The sequence below is a fragment of the Phyllostomus discolor genome, chromosome 5 (genome assembly GCF_004126475.2).
Source record: "Phyllostomus discolor isolate MPI-MPIP mPhyDis1 chromosome 5, mPhyDis1.pri.v3, whole genome shotgun sequence".
NCBI classification, from domain to species: Eukaryota; Metazoa; Chordata; class Mammalia; order Chiroptera; family Phyllostomidae; genus Phyllostomus; species Phyllostomus discolor.
The window spans coordinates 47,875,387-47,896,885 of record NC_040907.2 but is presented as its reverse complement, the minus strand read 5'-3'; the positions used below and the strand labels follow the sequence as shown (position 1 = coordinate 47,896,885).

Genomic DNA, 21,499 nt, shown 5'->3' with positions numbered 1-21,499 from the left:
GGGCATAGGGAGGGAAGTGATGGAGAATGAACAAAGGACATCCTTTTCCAGCCTATCAGGCCCTAGTGGGGGTTAAAATATTGATTAATATATTAAATTTGCCATTTGAATTTATGATTTAAAGCTACACATTGTAACTTAAAGTGACTCTAACATTTTATAACTAAGATTAAAAAAATTCATTATGTTCTACCTGTAAAAGTTTTCATATAGTGGAAGGGTAGAAAACTTCTCCCACTAAATAAATTTTAATGGGTTATTAAGATACAAAAGCAAAATTCTGTTTTGATTGCAATCCATGAGCACTGATTATGCAGATTGCATAAACATGATTAGTTCACTTAATTCTCAAACACCCAAAGGCACAAATGCTACCAGGGTGAAAAAGCATAGCTCAGAGAGCTTAATTAATTTGCCTTAGGTCATGTGGTTAACAAAGGCAGATAACGCATTAGAATCCAGGATGTTGGATTGAAAGGCAAGGTTGGCAATGCACTGTCCTTTCATGTATCGATGAGCTGAGTCTTCCCAGCCTGTGCTTGTAGCTTCTGAAGGACTCAACTTTATGGTTTCCATGACATTGCTCCATCAGTCAGACCCATGAAATTACATCACGAAACTGATAGTCTGTGAGCCAGACAAGCAGTTAGCAGCTGACCAGATCCTTTGGGGATGCAGCAGTCCATTAACTCAACCAGGAAGAGCACACATACCTGGTAACAGATTGTATAACTCTGGAAGAGGTGTCCTTGAGGGTGTCTTTCAAGTTGTCTTTTAGGTTGCTGAAGAGTCTCCCAGCACCTCCTTTCACCATGTCAAAGAGGCCGCCCCCGTAGCTGGGCTCCATGTCTGGTGATGAGGCACCTGCCAAACAAAAACAGAAAAGGAGGTGAAGGCATAGGCCACACAGAAAATAGTCCGTCTTTGTTCCTAAAACACAGCAGTCCTCCTTTGGCAGCCTGGGACAGACGTCCCTGGACGTTACGTCCTGCTCTCAGCTTACCAACTCGGGGTGACAGCAGTGCCACTGGCCCTCAGAGACCAAGGCGAGACCCTCACAAAGTTCCAGGAACAGGAATATCAGAGCAGCACAACCAGTACTGCAATCATGAGTCACGTGTGCCAACTGAGCACTTGAACTGTGGCTCGCTCGAACACAAAATATGCACCGAATTTCAAAGACCGTGGAAAAAAGAAAGGAGCGTAAAATATCAATATTTTTTACATTGACTACATGTTGAAATGATAGTATTTTGGATATACTAAATTAAATAGATTATACTAATTAACTAATTTCACTTGTTCCTTTTAACTTTTTTTATGTGGATATACTAGGAAATTTTACACTATATGTGTAGCCTGCATTACGCATCTTTCAGACAACGCTGCTCCAGAGAGACTGCCGAGGGGGAGCAGCGGGCAGCTTATCAGTGAGTCCGGGGTCTCTTCTGTCTTTTGGTGGAGGTGACTGTGTTAGGAGCCCCATTCAACAGCTATCCCTCAAAGTAATAGCTCATCTCCATCATGGAAAATATCTTTCGAAAGGCCTTTATGACAGCTTTTAGGACACATGGTGGTCATTAGTGTTGTCTGTCAAGTATCTCGGGTTCTGATCCCTTCCAGCATCATAAAATCGTGCCTGCTGGCCCCTTGTAGGTAGCCCAGAGTTTCTCAGCCTTGGTACTATTGACATTTGGAGCCAAATACTTCTTTGCTGGGGATTAGGGGCTGCCCTGTGCATTCCAGGGTGTTTAGCAGTATCCCTAGCCTCTATCCACCAGATAGCACTGGTGTGCCTACTTCATAGGAAACAATGAATGCACATAAAGCTATTAGCATAGTTCCTAATATACCTAGGGGTAAGAGACTGTAGCTATAATTATGCACTAAAACTTATTTAGCACTTACTATCTGCTAGGTATTATTCTAAATATTTTACCTACATTCACTCAACCCATAGCATACCTATGAGATAAGTAATATTATTTCATTTTACAAATCAGAAACTTGTCTAAGGGTATATAGCTAGTAAGTAAATGGCAGAGTTGGGATTTGAGCCCTAGGCAACATTTCCAACCACATCCCTCATTCTTCTCTTAATATTACCCTGAATTAAATATTTATTATTCCAAATAACTTCTTTAAACTTTTATTACACATGTGGGTATCCATAGGCAATATATTAAAGTTGTTCTCCATGCTTTCAAACTATAAAAAAATGGTTTTCTGTTTGCAGTTTTATTTTTTTCACTCACCATTGTTTAAAATTCACCTATGCTGGTACCACATGTGACTTTGGCTCACTTAAAGTATGCATCCACTACCCATTAAGGCTGGACACTAAGGTTACCCACTAAGATGAACAAGGAGGTTATTTTGCTAAAACAATGCAGTTACAAACACATCGACTTGATTACATATAGGAGATCCTCTCTTGGTTATACCTAAGAGTGAAATGTGCTAGTACATAGCAGATGTGCATCTTCAAATGTCTAGATATTGACAAATCATTTTCCAAAGTAGTCGTGTCAGTTTAAATTCCTACCAGTCATGTATATGAGCTCTCTCATTCTATTTTTCCTTAGCACTTGATATTGTCAAACTTTAAAATTTTTATAAATCTGATAAGTATAAAGCAGTATCTCATTTTGGTCTGTCTTTGTGATTTCCCAGTTATTAGTGAGGTGGCATATCTTTTCTTTTATTTATTGGCCAGGCAGCTGTATTTTAAATCATACTTGAGGTACCTACCATACTCCTATGTGCCATTTAGATGCCCATACATATACCTATAAATACATGTTGACTGTTACATGCTTCCTTTCTGATCACAAGAGTTACTGCTGTCTCAGTCACCATTCAGCATCTATTTGAAAAGAAGGTTCTACTTGAAATCACAAAGAACACTCAATGCTATGAATAAGCAAGTGAATGGACACACATTAGTACTGTCTACTGCTTACAGAGCTCTCCTATTCACCAGGAATTGTGCTTGGACTTTTATGTTACTACAATTTCACATAATGGGAGAGGGGAGAGTGTTTATTATACCCATTTTACAGATGAAGAACTGGAGGCTCAAAGAAAGGGAAGCAGCTCACCTAAGACCTCAGCTAATGAGCACAAGAGCCAAGGATTCAAATTCATATCTGTGCAGTTCCAAAGCCCGTGCTACTTCTACCATTTTGCACCCTTCTACAGCTGCATACCAACTCACAATTCTAACAGCTGTAATTAGGATGATCCTTACCTGCCTTATAGAGAGCCCCCGCTCTCCTAGTCCTTGATCTCCTTCACCCCCCTCCTTTGTGCCTTTCATCTGGCGGCTCTCAGCAGCAGATGTCCCTTAACAAGCACTCTCATAAATCACTGCATCTGTCAGACCAACCAAACTGATCTCTTTCTGTAGGCGGCCTGAGCCTCTGTCGCCCCCATGGCTTCAGGTCCCTGAGCAAAATGCCAGACACTCATCTGCTGGACAGCTCCCCAGACTACAGCAAAAGCTACAAATCTGAGAACGTGTTCTGGGGTCTATTCCCCTGTCATAAAGGGCATGTGATCTCCTTTTAAACACTCCCCTCATAAAAATCAGTATCGTGTTTTCTTTTTAAATATAGCAAAGATGAAGCAGTATAAAATGTTTATAATTCCCCTGTTTCCATTGTAAGTTACCACTCCAGCCTGAATTCCCTCCTCATTTGCTATTGTTCTAAGAGACAACACCAAATTGATTATCCAGACCTCTCTCTGACTCTCAATTTCATGCTGGAACAGAACTCCAAGGCACCAACATATTAAAAGATATAAATATCCTTGATTATCTAAAAATCAGACTCTCACCATTATTCGGGCAACATGCTCTCTTCATTAGAGCCTTGGAACCCTGCAGAAACCAGAACCACTGGTCAGAGTACATCTGTAAGCTTCACATTCCCAAATTACATGTCAAACTAGCCAGGACACAAAAAAGAGAGGAGGGATGTTATCTGGTTTGGGTCTAATGGTCCTTCTAGGTAGGGATTCTGGCTCTCCCTGATGAGCTACATGAAGGCCAGAAGCTCCAGAGGATATTTGAGCCTCAGCTATTTGAAAGAAAGGACAGAGAGGTTTCAAAAAATGACATAACAAGAAGGGAAAAGTCAGAAAGTGATGCAGAAGGAAACCAATGACTATAGATCAGGAGTTGACAAACCACAGTCCATGGTACAAATCCAGTCCACTGTCTTGGAAATAAGAATGGCTTTTTCACCTTCCAATGACTGAAAAAAGTCAAAAGAATAAGGCTTAATATGGTGAGAACAATATAAAGGTCAAATGTCTGTAAGTAAAGATTTATTAGAACACAGCCAAACTCATGCCTTTACATATTGTCTCTGGCTTTTTCATACTACCACAGCAGAGTTACGTAGTTCTGACAGAGACCTTCTGGCACATTAGTCTAAAGTATTCACTATCTTCCCCTTTGCAGAAATTTTCTAACACATGCCCTAGGTGGCTGAAAAGACTTCCTTTCTTAGAAACCCAGAGCTTGCCACTTCTGACATGTGTCTATATGCTTCAGCTAAAATGGCACCAGGGGAGGAAGCACTCACCCTGCTTAATAAACAGTCCTCAGGGATTTGAGGATGTCAGACGGTGGGAGTGAGGACAGAACTGAGAGAGCATGAGAGTGCCATCCCAAGACCAAGACCCAGATCTCCACTCCTAAGGCTCCAAGGAGATTCTTGTCCTATGATAGATATCTTGTCATTTTAAAACTGAAGCCCACCAGAGACAAGCATCAGAGAACTGCACCTTGCCCTCAACACCATGTCTAAGGGTGTAGTAAACAATCTTTCTTGGGATTCCTAATGTTTACGAGCAGCATCCTATCCCTCCCAAGTCATGGGAGCTCACCACACGTATAACCTGACTAGTTCTCACTGGTGCTGTGACACAAAACTTGAATCTCCTGGAAGAGAATCTGCTTCCCACTGGGCCGTTAGTTAGCTATTTGCTCATTTATTTAAAATCAAACTTCATTGCAAAAATGATTTGAGGTGATTTTCTAGTTCTTTGAAACAGAATATATTTTTAAGAAGACCAGCACAAATGTTAAGGCTGGTATTAATTGTCTCAAGGTAACTAGAAATATAGAAAAAGTTAAGTGTGGTGACTTTTCATAAATATCTTACTGGCTATCAACCTTGGGTAAACACCACAAGAACTACTGAAAGAAGGAGGAAAATGTTTACAGAGGCCTTGCCTGGAGAGTCCACTATGCACAATGCAATGCCCCACATACACTCCCACTGCTCATACAATACAGGTTGCCATGACACCCTAAGCTGCATGCAATTCTACTGGGTAACCCCTAAGGAGAGGTACTGCCCCATAATGTACTGTTATCAAAAGAAACGGACTGTATGCAAATATTTAACAAAAAAAGGATGTTCACTGAAGTGTCATTCATTGAGGTAGTGTTCACAGAGGCAAGTGACAGTAGCTGATGCATTATTCTACATAATTAGCTATTAAATCACTATTTAGAAGAGTACAGACATTCATGACAAGAGCTAAGTAAAAATAAGCAGAATATAAAACATGCACAGTAAAATCTCTTTTTTTGTAAAAGAAAAATATTTGCGATGGAAAAGAACTCTGGGCAATGGTTAAAGTTCTTAGGACACCAACCTTCCTCAGTGGGTCCTCTGGGCCTCCACAAAGATACTTCCCGTTTCTAGAAAGTCGCCCTCACACAGTTCTAGTACCTGTGAGTTATTATTATCATCATCATTCCATAGTGTTCAAGATCAGCCTGTTCAAGGGATGACTGACCATCTGAATTTTGGCATGATGTTCATATTCATGCTCCTTTTCACCAATGGGGGCATTGTCCTCTGTGGTCATTTAAGTGTCATGATGCTACAAGTGTCCTTCCCTGGCTTGTACAAAGTTGCAACTGCAAGACAGAAATTCCCAAAACTACACGGACCCTGCAGACTGTTATTCTCTGTCCTGGGAAAATGGTGTTTCCTTTCCACACCACTTAGCGAGGGTCAAAGGACCAGTGTCATCACCACAGAAGGCTTCATCAACCTTGTTTATAACAGATTTTCCATCTCTTGGCTTCCCACAATTAGAGAAATGGATCACATGGGGACAACTAGATATATCATAGAAAAACCCAATGCCTTGGCTTCCAGAATCAAAGATAGTTTAAACCTCACTTCCCATTTAACCTGCTTAAAGGAAGCTTAGAGAAAAGAGGATGGACCTTCAGGAGGGAGATCTTGCACTGGAGACTTACGTAGTTTTTCCACTTAAAACCTCTGCAACCTTAAGCATGATATGTTACTCCTCTGAGGTCTCTTCTCCCTTTAAAAACTGGAGCAAATTAAGAACAAAAACTTTCCTACATGTCTCATGGCATCAAAAGGATCAAATGAGATCATGCATATGAATGTGATTTTTAAGTGGTGAGATTTTCTAAAACAATTAGGAATTTTAATTTTGATCCTTAGAAATTCAGCTGTCATGCAAATGAGTCATTCAATTGACTACCTACCAGAGAATGCCCAGGAATCCAACTGGAAATAACAATTTCACAGAAAAGCAACATTCTCTACATCAAACAAAAGGTTAGTCGTAAGACAAAGCCACTACAGTCAGATATGGGCTTTACATCAGCCAGAACTGGGTTGACTTCAACTTTTGCTACTAGCTCAATACACAACCTAGAAAAGTGAAGTAACTGATCAAAGTTTTGGTTTCCTTATCTGTAAAATGGACACATTCCTGGAATATCACAGAGGGTTGAGGTATTACATAAGACAAAGTTCTATAAACCTTAGCACTGTGCCGGGGCGTTGTCAGCACTTTGGGAATGGCAGCATCCAGGTGGCTTTGGGAAATGGAAAGAATAAAGCCACGAGACATGCTGTCTCCAGCAAAGCTAGACTGTCTCAGGGAAAAAAAAAGCCATGCTGTTAAGTTTCGGGGTTGACAAAGCCAAACTGAAGATGTGCACAACAAGGACAGAACCTGTCCCGGAACTCGCGCTACAGCACTCGTGAACTCTTCACTTTTGAGAGTTCAGAATCACAAACACTGAGTAGAGGCAAACCTCTTTATGGCTCTGGAGTTTCCCCTTCCTCTCTTGAAGGGAACTGGTATGCTATGTGTTATTTGCACAACAAATATTCAAGTTCAGTGGTACTAGTTTTTGAAATACTGAACTACTGCAGGACTATTTGCCATGTAGTGTGGGCTATTAAAACTACCAGTCACTTGATGACACTGCACCACAGCAGCCCTAAACATGGACAGGTCTGGCAGTTGCTCAGCAGACCAAGGGGGCAGAGACCTGGGCATGTGCAGCACCCACCAACAGCTCCAGAAAAACTCAGCACTGGCAGACACAGGCCACAGAGCAGGCAGGGCCAAAGAGTCAGGTGATGGGTCCAAACCACGTGAAGCCCTAGCATCCAAGTGTGTCATAGTCCTGACAAGTCGACGGCATGCTCAGCCCTTCTTCACCTGGAAAAAGGTATCAGGACCCTTAAAAAAATCAATCTAATGGGGAAGTTGATTGAAGGACTTGATGCCATTCCTATGGTAAACCATGACTTAGAAATGGGTATCATTTAGCTAACAACAAGGATGCTTTAAAAAAATGTTCAAAATCAACAAAAATATTGGAAATTAAAATAAGTCTTTTGTTCTATAAATATTATCACCTAGTAAGCAGTTATAAATGCATGTGTATATTTGTTTAGAGAATAAAAGGGGGCTGTGCTTTATATTATATATTTATATATTAATTTACATATGAATTATAAAATATTTTATCACTACTGATACCATCAAATCGGTGTGTACATCATTGCCACACCCACTTTTCACAACCTTAATGGGAGGATCAGCCCCAGTTAAGTGGCTATGGAAGAATCAGAGACTCGAGGACTCAAAAAAATATAAAAACAGGAATAAATTAGATGATTCCCTAAGTCCCCTCCAGTTCTAAAAATCTCTGACACTATCAACATTGTAAAAAGTCCATCTGTTAAACATGTACTCCAGGCTACACACTCTGCTAAGCAGTTTTCAGAAACTATGAAATTATACCCTCAAAACTAAGCACAGTGGCAGGCAGGCATCCCACTGAGGAAACTGAGGCTTTGGTGAACTGTAGCAACAGTCACAGGAGAATGAGATTGGACCTACATTTGGCTGAACCACAGGTCTCTTCCTTTACCCACCTCCCCATCCTGTTTTCTTTCATGAGGGACTTCGTTCTTCGTGCCCCCATTTTCCCACCTCACTTTGTACCTCCAACCTAGGATTCAGAAGAATCTGACTTGTGCTAGAATTCTGTAATGGCATAAATATATAATACAGAGGTCATTCATATTGAATATAGAAAATCTGGGCACATCTAAGGACATATTTCAAGAACATTCTAGAAAAAAAGCAAATGACTTAGAAAAGAGGATGAGATTGGGGATGAAGGAAGAAAAAAAGAAAATCTAGAATAAAACCAGACAATGGCCTTGTGTAAAGACTGCAAGGCAGTATGATTACCACACCTCTCTGCACCCAAGGTTCGCTAAAACCAAAGGAAAAGAAACTGGATCAGAGAAGAAACTAAAACAAGAGAACAAACAATGGTAACCACTGTTAACATGTTAGAGGAGTGTGTATCCTTGCATTTTTAGTTCCGTGTTTTTCTGTATGTTGTGAACTCCACGAAGGAAGACACCTAAAGGGCTCCTGGGGGCTAACTGGACTCAAATTTTAAAAAACAGAGCCCAGCAGCCATTTCCACACAGGGGCCTCTCCCACAAGCTGCACTGCAGGAAGAAGCCTGCACTGAACCACCCACCTGCACTGTTTCTGCCATCTGAGCCAGCCCTCTTTAGCTCCTGGAATTCTATTTCAACCAATAGGACTAAGGCTTTCCCCATCCACAGAAGCTGTGCAGTTCCAACCTACCAGAGCAACTCTACTCTGACCAATCAGGACAGTGCCTGTTGGTCCAAACTGTGAGGATTTGGAGTCCTCATTTGCATGAGGACAGAACAACCAGAGATCAGGAACAGGGAATTCTGTCTGTATAAACCAGCTCCCCTCTGGCTCTAAGAGTGTACTTTCCCTTTCCACTGAAAACTGAAAACTATGTTTCCCAGGCTGGGCTGAAGAGCTGAAATACGGAAGATGTCTTATTGGATCAGAGCAGAGTAGATCAACACAGCACCAAGCAAAGCAGACCGGCACAGAGCAGAGCAGAACAGACAGACCATCAAGGAGCAGAGCAGAGTTATCTAGCCAGACAGGGGCCTGGGCCCAGAGCTGCCAGCCCCCCAGAGCCACCTCACAGCCGTGCTGCTTTCACAGCTGTGCTGTATCACCATTGAGCATCTTTTCACTGAACACAGTTTCCTTCTTCATGGAACACCAAATGGGGGATTCCTGGTGGTGTTCAATTGTTGCAAACAACCATCTGTTGACAATGTGCTCATATATATATTTTCTGTATATACACACACAGAAATAATAGCATATTATATACAGTTTTATACCTGCTGTTTTTCCCACTTAGTACTGAAAAGTATTTTTCAAGTCATTAATATTTTTTCTCTAACATCTCTCATAGGGCTGCAACATAACTAGTAACTGGTTTTCTTTGCAAGGACTCACCAAGTATTATTATGCATATAAAGTGGACAGGAGTTTAGAGGAGCTCATTTCCAGCTTGAGGAGAGGGATGCAGGTGGCTGGATATAGGAAAGAGAAAAGCTTTATAAAAGAGGTGGCGTTTAAATTGCAGTTTGGGCAGAATAGGTTACAGAGCATTTTAACCTAAGGGAGGAGGGCAAGCACAGGTCAAGAGACCACCAAGTCAAGCACAGACACAAACAGGGAAAGGATCCTACCTGAGCAGCAGTTAGACCTGTACCAGGGACCATGCTAGAGCACAGAGATTTGGACATTACTGTCTCCACTCAACAGATGAGGAAGGAGGGGACTCAGATGATAAGTTATTTGTCTAAGGCACCACACTGCAAGCTGAGTATCATGCTGTTTCCTCAGGGAACTAGGAAGAGGTAGGGGGTGTGTTAGAGAGAAAGGGAGGTAAGACCGAGAAGGTAAGTGGTCCTCAGATCCCAGAACCTCCCAAAATTGAGGGTCAAGCTAAAGAATAAGAACTTTTCCCTGCTCTCTGTATAACTGCTTGTGGGGTTGGTTGTCACACTGACAGCAAATGACAAAAATGGTTATCAAGACACTTCCAAGAAGCTATTCACAGAGCAGATTAATATTGTCTCAGACAAGTGGAATTTCCCAGAAAGAGCACACCCTTTAGGGCACATTTCAAAAGTCAGAGCTCCATCTCAGAGCACCTGAAGGGAATTTCAAGGCAGTACCTTCAGCATCTACTTATTAGATGCACGCGTTAGTAGGAACGCCTGACAGGCAGTCTCTGAATAAGCTGTGCCAAGCATAAAAGTTCACAATGAGGCGAAGCGAGCTCAGAGTGAGGACACATGTAAATGCTAACTAAACAGGGAATACAGAAACACTCTGAAGGAGAATCCTGAGACAAACAAAAACAAAGCAAAAGAAAAAGAAAAACCCACAGCAAGCATTCGGAGGAAAAGCTGCTACCTAAATGCAAAAAAGAGCCTGCAACTCCTCAGCTCCACTGGTCTCCAGGACAAAGTCTGCTGTGCACTTGGCTTGTGGAGACATTCTCATAAAGGTCTGACCACTGCCCTCTCAAGGAGGAAAACCATTGAGAAAATTCAATCAAAGTCAACAATGGGGGTTGGCTGGGCTAGACATAAGAGAATACCTGAGTCTGGCCTCAGCACACAGCAGACTGACTGTGCTAAACCTCAAGGGCATACCCTTCCCTGCTGGGGAGCAGACTGGTTCACAGCCTCTCTTCAGAACCCTGCCACTCAAAAATGACCCTCCATGTGCTACTTGTGCCAAAAGTCTCAACTCAACAATAAAAACTCCTGGAGAACCAGAAAAAGAGAAGAAGCATTTGGTACCAGCATGATAAGGTTGAAAGAACAGAAGCTTTGCAAATGAGCAGACCTGGATTTATGGCACTGACCTTCTTTCCTTACTATGTTTGTAACAGTATAATCTCTCTGAGTCCCAGCTTTCTCTAGTGTAAAACAGGCAGAGTATCTTCCTTCCATGAATGTGATGGGGTTTAAAAGAGATAATGACAGAGACGCATCTGCCATCTGAAAGGCAATTGTAAGTAGTATCGGCCTATGCATGCCTACCTTATTCCCACATGGGAAAGTGAAGGAGATCCTATGGGCAAACATCCATGAGAAAAGGAAAGAGACAGGCACATGGGGAAGGTCTGCGTCTAGGCTACCATGTTCTTCCACTGATTCAGTGGAAAGGCCACACCTACTGTCTATAACCTTATGCAAAGAGAAAGCCTATGATACCTTCCTCATAGGATCATTGCAAGGATTAACTCCACCATCTGTAAGAGCACGCTGTCTGCCACATTCTCAACTTAGGAAGTGGTAGCTTGAGGTGAAGATACATGTGGTGTCACTTGAATTAAGTAAAACATTGCTCACAATGGATCACCAACTGGGACTCTCAAATGCTTTCCTTGCCTGGAGATTTTTCAAAATTTCAACTGCACAGATGAGACAGCTGAGAAATAGTCTCAGAGGGAAATCCTCACAGTGCTACTTGAGGCAGGCTTCCCAAGCAAAGAAAGGGAGTCCCTCCCTGGTTTCCATGTTAACACACTGCTCCGGCTGTCTTTCTGGCTTAATTATGCTCTAATAACGTTGACAAGACTGGCTATACGTCATGACAATGGGAATCCTAAAATAAAAGCAAGATTGATATTATGACCTCAAACTGGGCATGGGGGCCCACTAATTGGAAATCATGGACTTAATTGAATCTTCAGCATGGCACTGCCAGCTGGATTAAATTTCTTCACCTGCATGAAAATAACAGAAATGCACCAATGACAATGAAGCCAAACGTTAGCTGTTGTGGAGGAGACAGGTAATTGGTTATTTCCCTGGCACACTAGCTACCCAACCCTCAGAAAAGTCTGAAGCCACGCTTTGGAGAGCCCTTCACCATCATTTCAGATCTCTGCTGTCTTCTACATGCTCAAGGGTTCTTCGTAAACTCTCTGAACCTCAGTTTTGAGGTAGTAACTATTAAGTTTTATTTATATATATGTATATATAATATTCTTATATATAATATATAAAACAATTTTAATACATTTAACTGAAAATATATATATTTATATGAACATATACATAAATATTCAAGAAATGTGCTATAAGATGTAGCCATATCATCATCCCATCTTCACCATCACCCACTATTATAAGGAGCCTGGAAGGGAGGGAAAACAGGAAAGAGCTGTGTGGCTTCTCTTCTGTGGATTGCAGAAAGGCACCACATATGGCACAGAAAAATCACTGCACAGTCAGAGCCTCCCTGAGTTCAAGGCAGCTTCTGCCTCTGCTTGGCATCTGGCAGATACAGATTCTATGTCTCTTCTAGTTCCCGTGGTCTGATCTGTGTGGATCTATCTGCTCTTGGGACAGACATGTGCAGGCATGAATCCCCACCCAGCACTGAGAGATGGGTATAATAGTCTCTACTGGAGGAGGAAAGAGGGGATGCTGAGATGATCACTAATTTGTCTAAGGTGCTGCCCTCAGTGGGGACTGGCACCTGGATAGCATGCAGTGTCCTCAGACACTACAATCGGGAGAATGTAGAGAGTGTCATGTGTTAGAGAGGGAGGGAAGGAAGATTAGGAAATCCCAAAAGGCTTGAAGTTCAAACTAACTCAGAAGCACACAGAGTTTTTTAGAATTATGGGGAGAGTTATGGAATGCTTTTGTTGGAAGCTGCAGTATGATCAAATTAATTGAGAATGAGCAAGAAGAGCTTAGTGGGAATAGAGACAGGGCTCGATCTATACCGTACCATGGTATCTGTACCATGCACCAAACAGGATGCTGACCAGGGTAAACAGTCCAAAATAGAACACTGAACTGAAGTGAATTAAATGTGTCGAAAACCACGAGCTCCATTTTGGCCTTAAACCAATTACAGTTGCACTGAAATGCTGCAAGATAATAATGGTGGTAGCTTTCATTTATTAATCACCTTCTGATTATTGGAAACTGGGACTATGAACTTTATATCCATTATCTTGTTTAATCCTCACAATCATGTTGCCAAGTTAAGTTCTATTATCCCCTTTCCTCAGATGAGCAAACTGAGGACCCAAGGGGCAAATACAGCCACACAGCCAGGGTTCTTCCCCAGGTCTGTCTCAATACAAAGTCCGTGTTCTTCTCATGACATTTTGCTGCTACACACACGCACGCAATAGTTAAAAGCTTCAACCATAAAGGGAAACAGTCAAATCAGAAAGTGCTGCTGGAGAATAGAGAAACCAGATCCCAGTCTGGTTCTGCTCTGTATATGATCTAAGTATGCTTTTAAGACCAGACACTAAGGAGAGAAAAACTGCTAACCAGCAGATGCTTGAAAGGCACAAAAGAAAGAAAATGACCTTCTGAGACTTTAACAGGCAGCAAAGGAACGCCAAGGCCTAGCTGTGCTCACAGTCCCTCTTGTGGACTTGGTCCACACAAAGGGATGGTGACAGCAGCTTAAGATGCTCTTTGCTCATACGTGGAATCTAAAAAAGCCAAACCAGAGAGTAAAATGGTGATAACCAGGTTCTGGAGTGTGAGGAGGTAGGAGAGATGTTGTTTCAGGGTCCAAACTTGCAATGAGTGGTAAATAATTCCTAGAGACCCAATGTATAATGTAGTTATTATAGATAATAATTATAATAATCAAGCTTGAATATAATAAAACTTGCCAAGAGACTAGATCTTAATTATTCAATCCACAAAAAGAGAAACTATAATTATGTGACATGCTAGAGGTGCTAAGTATTGCTATAATGGCAATCATACCACAAGATATAAATATATCAAATCAACATGTTGTACACCTTAACTTTATATAATGCTATGTCATAAATATATATATATATTTTTTTTAAGATGTTCTTTCTTAAATTAGCCTCTTCCTGCTGCCCAATGCCATCCACTCTCCAGGCACACACCATCTTTAGGGTTAGCAGCTGCTGCTCTGACTTAGATTCTCACGTCCACCAGCCACATGCGTAACCATTTCACTGATGGCAACTAAGCACAGGAGAAGAAAGGGGCAAGAGCTTGAACCAGCCTGCGAATATGCTCTCCATCTTCCCTTTCTAGCATGTAGAAACCATGCTACAGACTTTGCACACCTGCCCATTGTCAAGTCCCTTTAAGGTAATAAAAGCGTATTAGTGCTGATAAACCCAGGGTCATAGCCTTCTTTGACAAGGCTATGTGTGCCAGAGCTCATAAGGCATTAGCACTGTCTGGTCTCCCCTGGTGCCTTTTGGATCCCAGATAACAAGATCAGAGCTCATAGGCTCTGAGATTTCAAAGCTGGGCACAACCACAGAAAGGTCTTGGTAAAGGAGGGACAGCATGAGAGGCTGAAAGCAGGTGGCCTTCCTTCATGAGTAACGTGTCCTCTGCAAAACCCGAAGAATGGTATGAAAGTAGGCTGGCAGATGCATTTTAGATTTGGTTTCCTGCTTTAAAAGGAGGAAACAGGGTTTCAACTAGCTTTTACAGAACCTTTGTACATACTGAAAAGGGCGCTCTGGCCCTTTGGTGTCTGATCTCAGTACACACTCAGCCCCTTAAACACATCTGTCTGTATGTAGCATAACTGGACAAGCAAATTGCAGTAGCTCCGGGGGAAATTTTCACTGGGATCCCCTGTGCCAGGTCCAAGCAAGACGCTTCACATGTACCACTTCATGTCACCCTTGCAAGGACCCTGCAAATAAGGCTAAGCTGGTCCCACTTTACAGATGCCACAAAAAGGCTCAGAGAGGTTACATAATCTGTCCAACTAAGAAGCCCAGCAAGCAGTGGTATAAGAGGTTCTTAGGATTCAATGCCAAGCCTGACTCCAGAATGCAGAGATGCCAAGACCTCAGGATCAAAATAGCTTGGGATGCTGTTGAAAAATACAGAGTTCCATATTTTTTCTGAATCAGAATATCTGAGGGTGGGGCCCAAAGCCCACATCTTTCATCACCCCTTCAGGAGCTTCTGATAAACATGGAAGTGTAACAACACAGACCCAACCCTATGCCATACCGCCTCACTGAGAATAAGTGATCTTAAATGAAGATGGGCCAGGGGTGGGGGAGAGTGAGAGGGAGGAGCTACCATTTACAGAGCACTTTTTACCTGTCAGGTGCTTCACGCATGCTATCATATTTAATCCTTACAACAACCAGAGAGTAAAATGGTGGATATCATGTAAAGGAAATCACGATGGTCATTTTACAGAGGAGGAAATTGAGGCTCATGAAAGTTAAATAACTCTGGAAAGGTCACATATCTAAGAAACAGCAGGTTGGAACATGAACCAGGTCTGCCTGGCTCTAAATCCTATGCCCCTTCACTATCACATTCTTTATTTCCCATTTGACAGAGGGAAGAGTAGAAGTCTCAGTGTGATCATCAATAGCATGTGCGTGGGTGGATGGACCTGAAATACCTGCAAGGAGACCTAACCCCATATAATGAGGCAGCAGAAATGGCTATGCCCTGGGGGCACCCAGCTCTTCGGGCAGCAGCCACTGTCACTGTGCTCTTCACAGACGTGGGGGCAGCACAAGTGCCTCTTCCCTTTGCACTTTCTCACTGCTGTCCACTGCCTCCCAGGCATGAGTCCAGGCATTAGGGAATTTCCATTATCTGATCCATGAGAGAAACCAAAAAAGTTTATGTTCCAAATACCTGTGTGCCCTTAAGCAGATGGCTTTACCTCTCTGGGTCAAGTCTCTTCCTCTGTAAAATGAGAAGGTGGCATTAGCTATTCTCCAAGGTCCCTCAACACCAGGTGATTCATGATTCGCAGACTCTATAAAATGTGAATTAAACTTTGATGTATGCAATCTGCTACAGGGCAAGGTATGGGGAGGAGTCCCACCAAATTGGACATGACATTTTAAGTGCCACTAAGGGTAGCATCAGTCAAACAAAAGCATTCAAGTCACCACTAAGGCTTCTGTTTTCTATTTCTGTCTGGGAAGCCCTGCTGAGGGCTGGTATATAACAGGTTGGTCAGCTGCAAACTCCTTCTGTCCTCTGTCACCGACCTTGGCACCACTCTCAAATTGAATGACCACTCTCCATTCACCAGTTGCCCATTTTTATAACCTTTAAACATCTGCATCTTGCCTTTATGATTCAAAGTATGCTCCCAGAAGGCGAGCTGGGAGGGTTAGATAGCACTGTACACACGGTGCAGAACACAGAGCTGTGGACACTGATAGTAAGAGTGTTCTAGTATTCTGCTACTAAAGACAGCAAATGCCCTGGCTGGAGTGGGTCAGTTGGTTTCAGCATTGTCCTGTAAACTGCAAGTCATGGGTTTGATTTCTGGTCGGGACACACATCTAGGTTGCAGGTTCAGTCCCCAGTTGGGGCACATTCCAGAGGCAACCAATTGATGTTTATCTTTCACATCGATGTTACTCTCCCTCTGTCTCTCCCTTCCTTCCCCTCTCTTTGAAATCAAAAAGCATATCCTTGGGTGAGCATAAAAATAAAAACAAAAATAATTTTAAAAATAAATAAATAATAAAATAAGCAATCAGCTAACATTTGAGTACCTACTATGTGCCAGGCATTGTTCTAAATGCTTCACAATCCTACAAGGTACATACTATGACTAGCTTATATTTTGTAAATGTGGAAACACAAATAGAGAGGCCTCCTCACTTTCTGAGGCCACACAATTAATAAAGGCACTGTGGATGGTCTCCCACACCTCTTGTTAAAAGACTACACCAGGAGAAAACATTTGGGGCTGTGTGCCTTTGGCATCAGACCTGGGTCAAAACTCCAGCTCAACAATTCACTAGCTGTTATCTTTAGACAAGCTGCCTCAACCTTTCTGTGCCTCAGTTTCTCCATCTGCAAAATATATGAACAACATCTACCTTGTGGGGTTATGCTGAAGACCAGAGATAAATACGTATGAAAGAACCTGGCCTAGTAATTTACTGGTGGGTATGCTGAACAGCTACTCAGTAATAAGCTTTGTGCTAGGTGGTAGGAACACAGAAGAAAGCACCACCCCAGCCCTCAAACTACTCATAGTCTACTGACTGGAGAAGCATAAACAAAGAATATTTACCACATGGGAAGGGCCATGTTGTTATGTACAGGATATCACTGTAACACAGAGAAGAGCACCTGAGGGCAAGGCAATTCAGACAGAGTCTGCAAGGAGCAGTGAGGCTACCCAAGACCGACGAGTGCCCAAGGGCATTCAGGGCCAGGAGGTTCCATTCCATCAGCTGATCGAGCCATACCCCAGGGTATCGATCTTAACCCTATTCTCAAACCACACACTCACTTTTGGGAAATATTTGTCTGGGCTCCCTTCAAATTTTATCCAGAATCTAACATGTGTATAGAACTCCTGCTTATCTAAGATGGAAAGGATGGACATGGGGGAAAAACATATAAAACTACCAATGGGACACAGAGGCAGGGACAGGAGCTGGATTTCTTCTAATACAACTTATTTTATAGCACTGAACTTGGAACTATGTAAATACTCTACATAACTACAAGCACAACTTGAAAAGCAACCCATACAAACTGAGAGGCAAATGAATCCAGCTAAGTATCAAACTGATGACATAGCCACACTGAAGAATTACCTCAAGGGACTTTAAGGCACAAAGTAACTGTCTTAAGCAGAAATATATCCAGACCAAAAAACTCAACCAACCCTACAACCTTAAACTGTTTTGGTGCTAGTGTTGGTACTGATATTCTGTGACTGTGTATTACGGCACAAAGCAAACCAGTAACTACACTGGTGTAACTAAAAACCAGGATTCTTGGCATGGGAGGAAGGAGCTCTAGATATAAGATACTGGTGTAAAAGATTGATGAAATAAGTTTTAAAAAAATGTTCCTGAATATTAGTTGGAAGTATCATTATAAATCCATGATATATTTTGTCTTTTAAAAAATTTGCTTCTAACTCTATCCACTGAAAAGGACCAGTTTTCTCTCAGATAGAAAGCTGGGCAGAGGCCATTGTCCCTCTCTGAGCCCACAGAGCCAGCAGGTTAGTGCCATATCTGAGACTCCATCAATCTGGCTAACACTGTAGGTCTCGCCCAGAGATCCCCTGAGGCTCTGTCTCACTCAACTTGGGGCCCCACCCAAACTGTTAACCTTGACTTTTCCATATGAATGGCAGGTCTTGGCTCATGCTTCACAATTTCCAAAATCCTATCAAACAAGGCACAGTCGGCCTCAGTGACCCCTGAACCCCCATATGACTTGTTAAGTGGATGCAGACCTGGCTCTAGCAGACGCCAGACTAGATTCACATTTTGGCTTTGCTGGGAGTCTCCAAACTGAGCACAAGTAGCACACATCTCAAATTGCTTTACAGATCATGCAGGGTGGCCCAAGGCAGGACACAGGTGGGGACAGACCTTGGCCTGCACCACCTGGGAAATCCCAGAGCCTGCACCCCCAGTGAACAGATACAGACTACACTGGAGCACTCCCACCATGTCCCTGAACAGTGGATCCTCCACAGAGGGCCGAGGTTGGTGGTCAGTGGTCACAGCCAGTCCTTGCAGCTGACTGGTTGGGATAAGTCTCTCTCAATAATCTGTCAACAGAAAGCAAGGCTCAACTATAGGAGGAGGGCATACTCAGTCCACACAGAGGGCACAGCTTGAGTACCCAGCTTGGGTAATAGGGGAGGCTGTGCCACTAGACCCCACAGGACACCTGCTACATTAGGCCAGGATACCAAGACAGGAAGTCATAGCAGCTCTACCTAATACATAGAAACAAACACAAAGAGGCTGCCAAAATAAAAGACAAAGAAATATAGCCCAAATGAAAGAACAGATCAAAACTCCAGAAAAAGAACTAAACAAAATGGAGGAAAGCAATCTATCAGATGCAGTGGTTACAGGATGCTTAAGGAATTTAATGAGGATCTCAGCAGCATGAAAAAGATCCAGTAAGAAACAACAGATACACTAATTGAAATAATGAACAATTTACAGGAAAACAACAGTACAGTGGATGAGGCCAAGAATAAAATCAATGATATCGAACATAAGGAAGCAAAAAACAACCAATCAGAACAACAAGAAGAAAAAAGAATCTGAAAAAACAAGGATAGTTGTAAGCAGCCTGTGGGACAGCTTCAACAGGTCCAACATTTACATTATAGGGGTACCAGAAGGAGAAGAGGAAGAGCAAGAAATTTGAAATCCATTTGAAAAAACAATGATAGAAAACCTCCCTAATTTGGTGAAGGAAATAGACATGCAAGCCCAGGAAGCACAGAGAGTCCCAAACAAAGAGGCGCACTCCAAGACAAATCATAATTAAAATACCAAAGGTTAAAAAGAGAATCTTAAATGCAGCAAGAGATAAGCAGTTAGTTACCTACAGAGGCATCCCCATAAGACTGTCAGCTTATTTCTCAAAAGAAACTTTGCAGGATAGAAGGGATTTACAAGAAATACTCTAATTCATGAAAAGCAGGGACCTACACCCAAGATTGTTCTACCCACCAAAGATATCACCTATAATCAAAGAACAGATAAAGTGCATCCCAGACAAGAAAAACCAAAGGAGTTCATCATCACCAAACCATTATTGTATGAAAAGGTAAAGGGACTTATTTTAAAAAAGGTAAAACTTATGAGCAATAAAATGGCAATACATACATATCTATCAACAACTGAATCTAACAAACAAACTAAGCCAAAAAGAACAGAGACAGAATCATGGATACGAAGAGCATTTTGATGGCTGCCAGATGGGAGGGGATGTCAAGGAATGTGAAGAGGTGAGGGGATTAAGAAGTACAAATAGGTAGTTACAGAATAGCCATGGGGATGTAAAGCACAGTGTAGGAAATGGGGTAGCCAAAGAACTTATATGCATGACCCACAAAGATGAACAATGGTTTGGGGATGGCCTGCGGGAGTTGGGGCAAAAGGGGAAAAATCAGGACAACTGTAATAGCATAATCAATAAAAAATAAATTTAAAAAGAGAAGAAAACCGTTGTCTTTGTCTATGAGTTGTGTCCTGTTTTTTTTTTTTTGCTCAGTCCCTTCACCCTTTTCACTCAGCCCTGCGCCACCTTTCCCTTCTCACAGCTGTCAGTCTGTCTGTATCTATAAGTCTGTTTCTATTTTGTTTGTTTGTTTGTTTTATGTGTGTCTCTGAGGTTTTTTTTCCTTGATAAGGGGGAAAAAGCAAGTCTTTTCCTGCCTTTGCAACTCAAAATAAAATAATGAAATTAGGCAGTGATCACAAAAGCAGAACATGCATCATGTTCCCTCAATGGAAATATAAAACACAATCTACGAAGCAGTCTTGCAAAAATCTAATCTGAACCAAAATCTGATCAAGCCTCCAGGTCTACTTACCAGGCAACACAGGGGACAGAGAGAAGAAATAAGTTAAGTGCCACCACAGGCATGCTTTCAGCAAAATCCAGATGTTGGGGGAATTTACAGTGCAAATAACCCGATTTTCAACAAAGAAATTGCAAGGGGACAAAAAAGAGATGAAAGGGAAACTTTAGAAGATAAAGAGAATTAAGAAACATCACCCAATGCCAATGCATGAGCATGATTCAGATCCTTGTTCAAACAAACTCTAATCAGAAAAAATTAAGACTCTCAGTTAAAAGAACTGGGAAGTTTTTAACAAAGTGGATATTTCATTACACAAAGAAACTACTATTAATATTGTAGATGTGCCCTGGCTGGCATAGCTCAGTGGATTGAGCGCGGGCTGAGAACCAAAGTGTCACAGGTTCGATTCCCAGTCAGGCCACATACCTGGGTTGCAGGCCATGGCCCCCAACAACCGTACATTGATGTTTCTCTCTCCCTTCCCTCTCTAAAAATAAATAAATAAATAATCTTTAAAAAAATATTAATATTGTAGATGTGATGAAGATATTGTGATAACGTTTTTAGGAGGAAACCTTACATTTCAGAGACACACTGAATATCTCAGAATGAATTAATTTATGGCTGGGATTTACTTCACAATAATCCAGAGGGGCAGGTACAGATGAAATGTGATTGGTCATGAGTAGATAATTGTTGAAGCTAGGTGACAGGGACATAGGTTTCTACTTTCTATTTATGCTGTTTCTCCCTCATATACATGTGTGTGTATTTGAAATTAGAAAGCTATATATATTTGCATAGTTTATAAATGATATATCATAATATATAATGTATATATTTTATATATACACATGGATAAATACAATCCACCTTTTCTCACTACCTATAGTACTTCCGACCATAGATCTAAGTC

The 21,499-nt window shown here is 41.9% G+C and overlaps 1 protein-coding gene across 14 annotated transcripts in view; it reads right to left on the bottom strand.

Annotated features, from left to right (window-relative positions):
* Positions 1-21,499, bottom strand: part of DNAJC6 (DnaJ heat shock protein family (Hsp40) member C6) — a 144,998-nt gene that overhangs the window by 40,397 nt on the left and 83,102 nt on the right. For 12 of the 14 annotated variants that reach the window (XM_028513908.2, XM_028513903.2, XM_028513902.2 and 9 more), the window contains one exon: positions 714-864. In XM_028513908.2, coding sequence (XP_028369709.1) covers positions 714-847 — 134 coding nt within the window. In that variant the 5' untranslated portion in view covers positions 848-864. Of the gene's footprint in view, positions 1-713; positions 865-15,893; positions 15,945-21,499 lie in introns of all 14 variants that reach the window. The other 2 variants (XM_036026226.1, XM_036026229.1) reach the window with 1 other exon arrangement.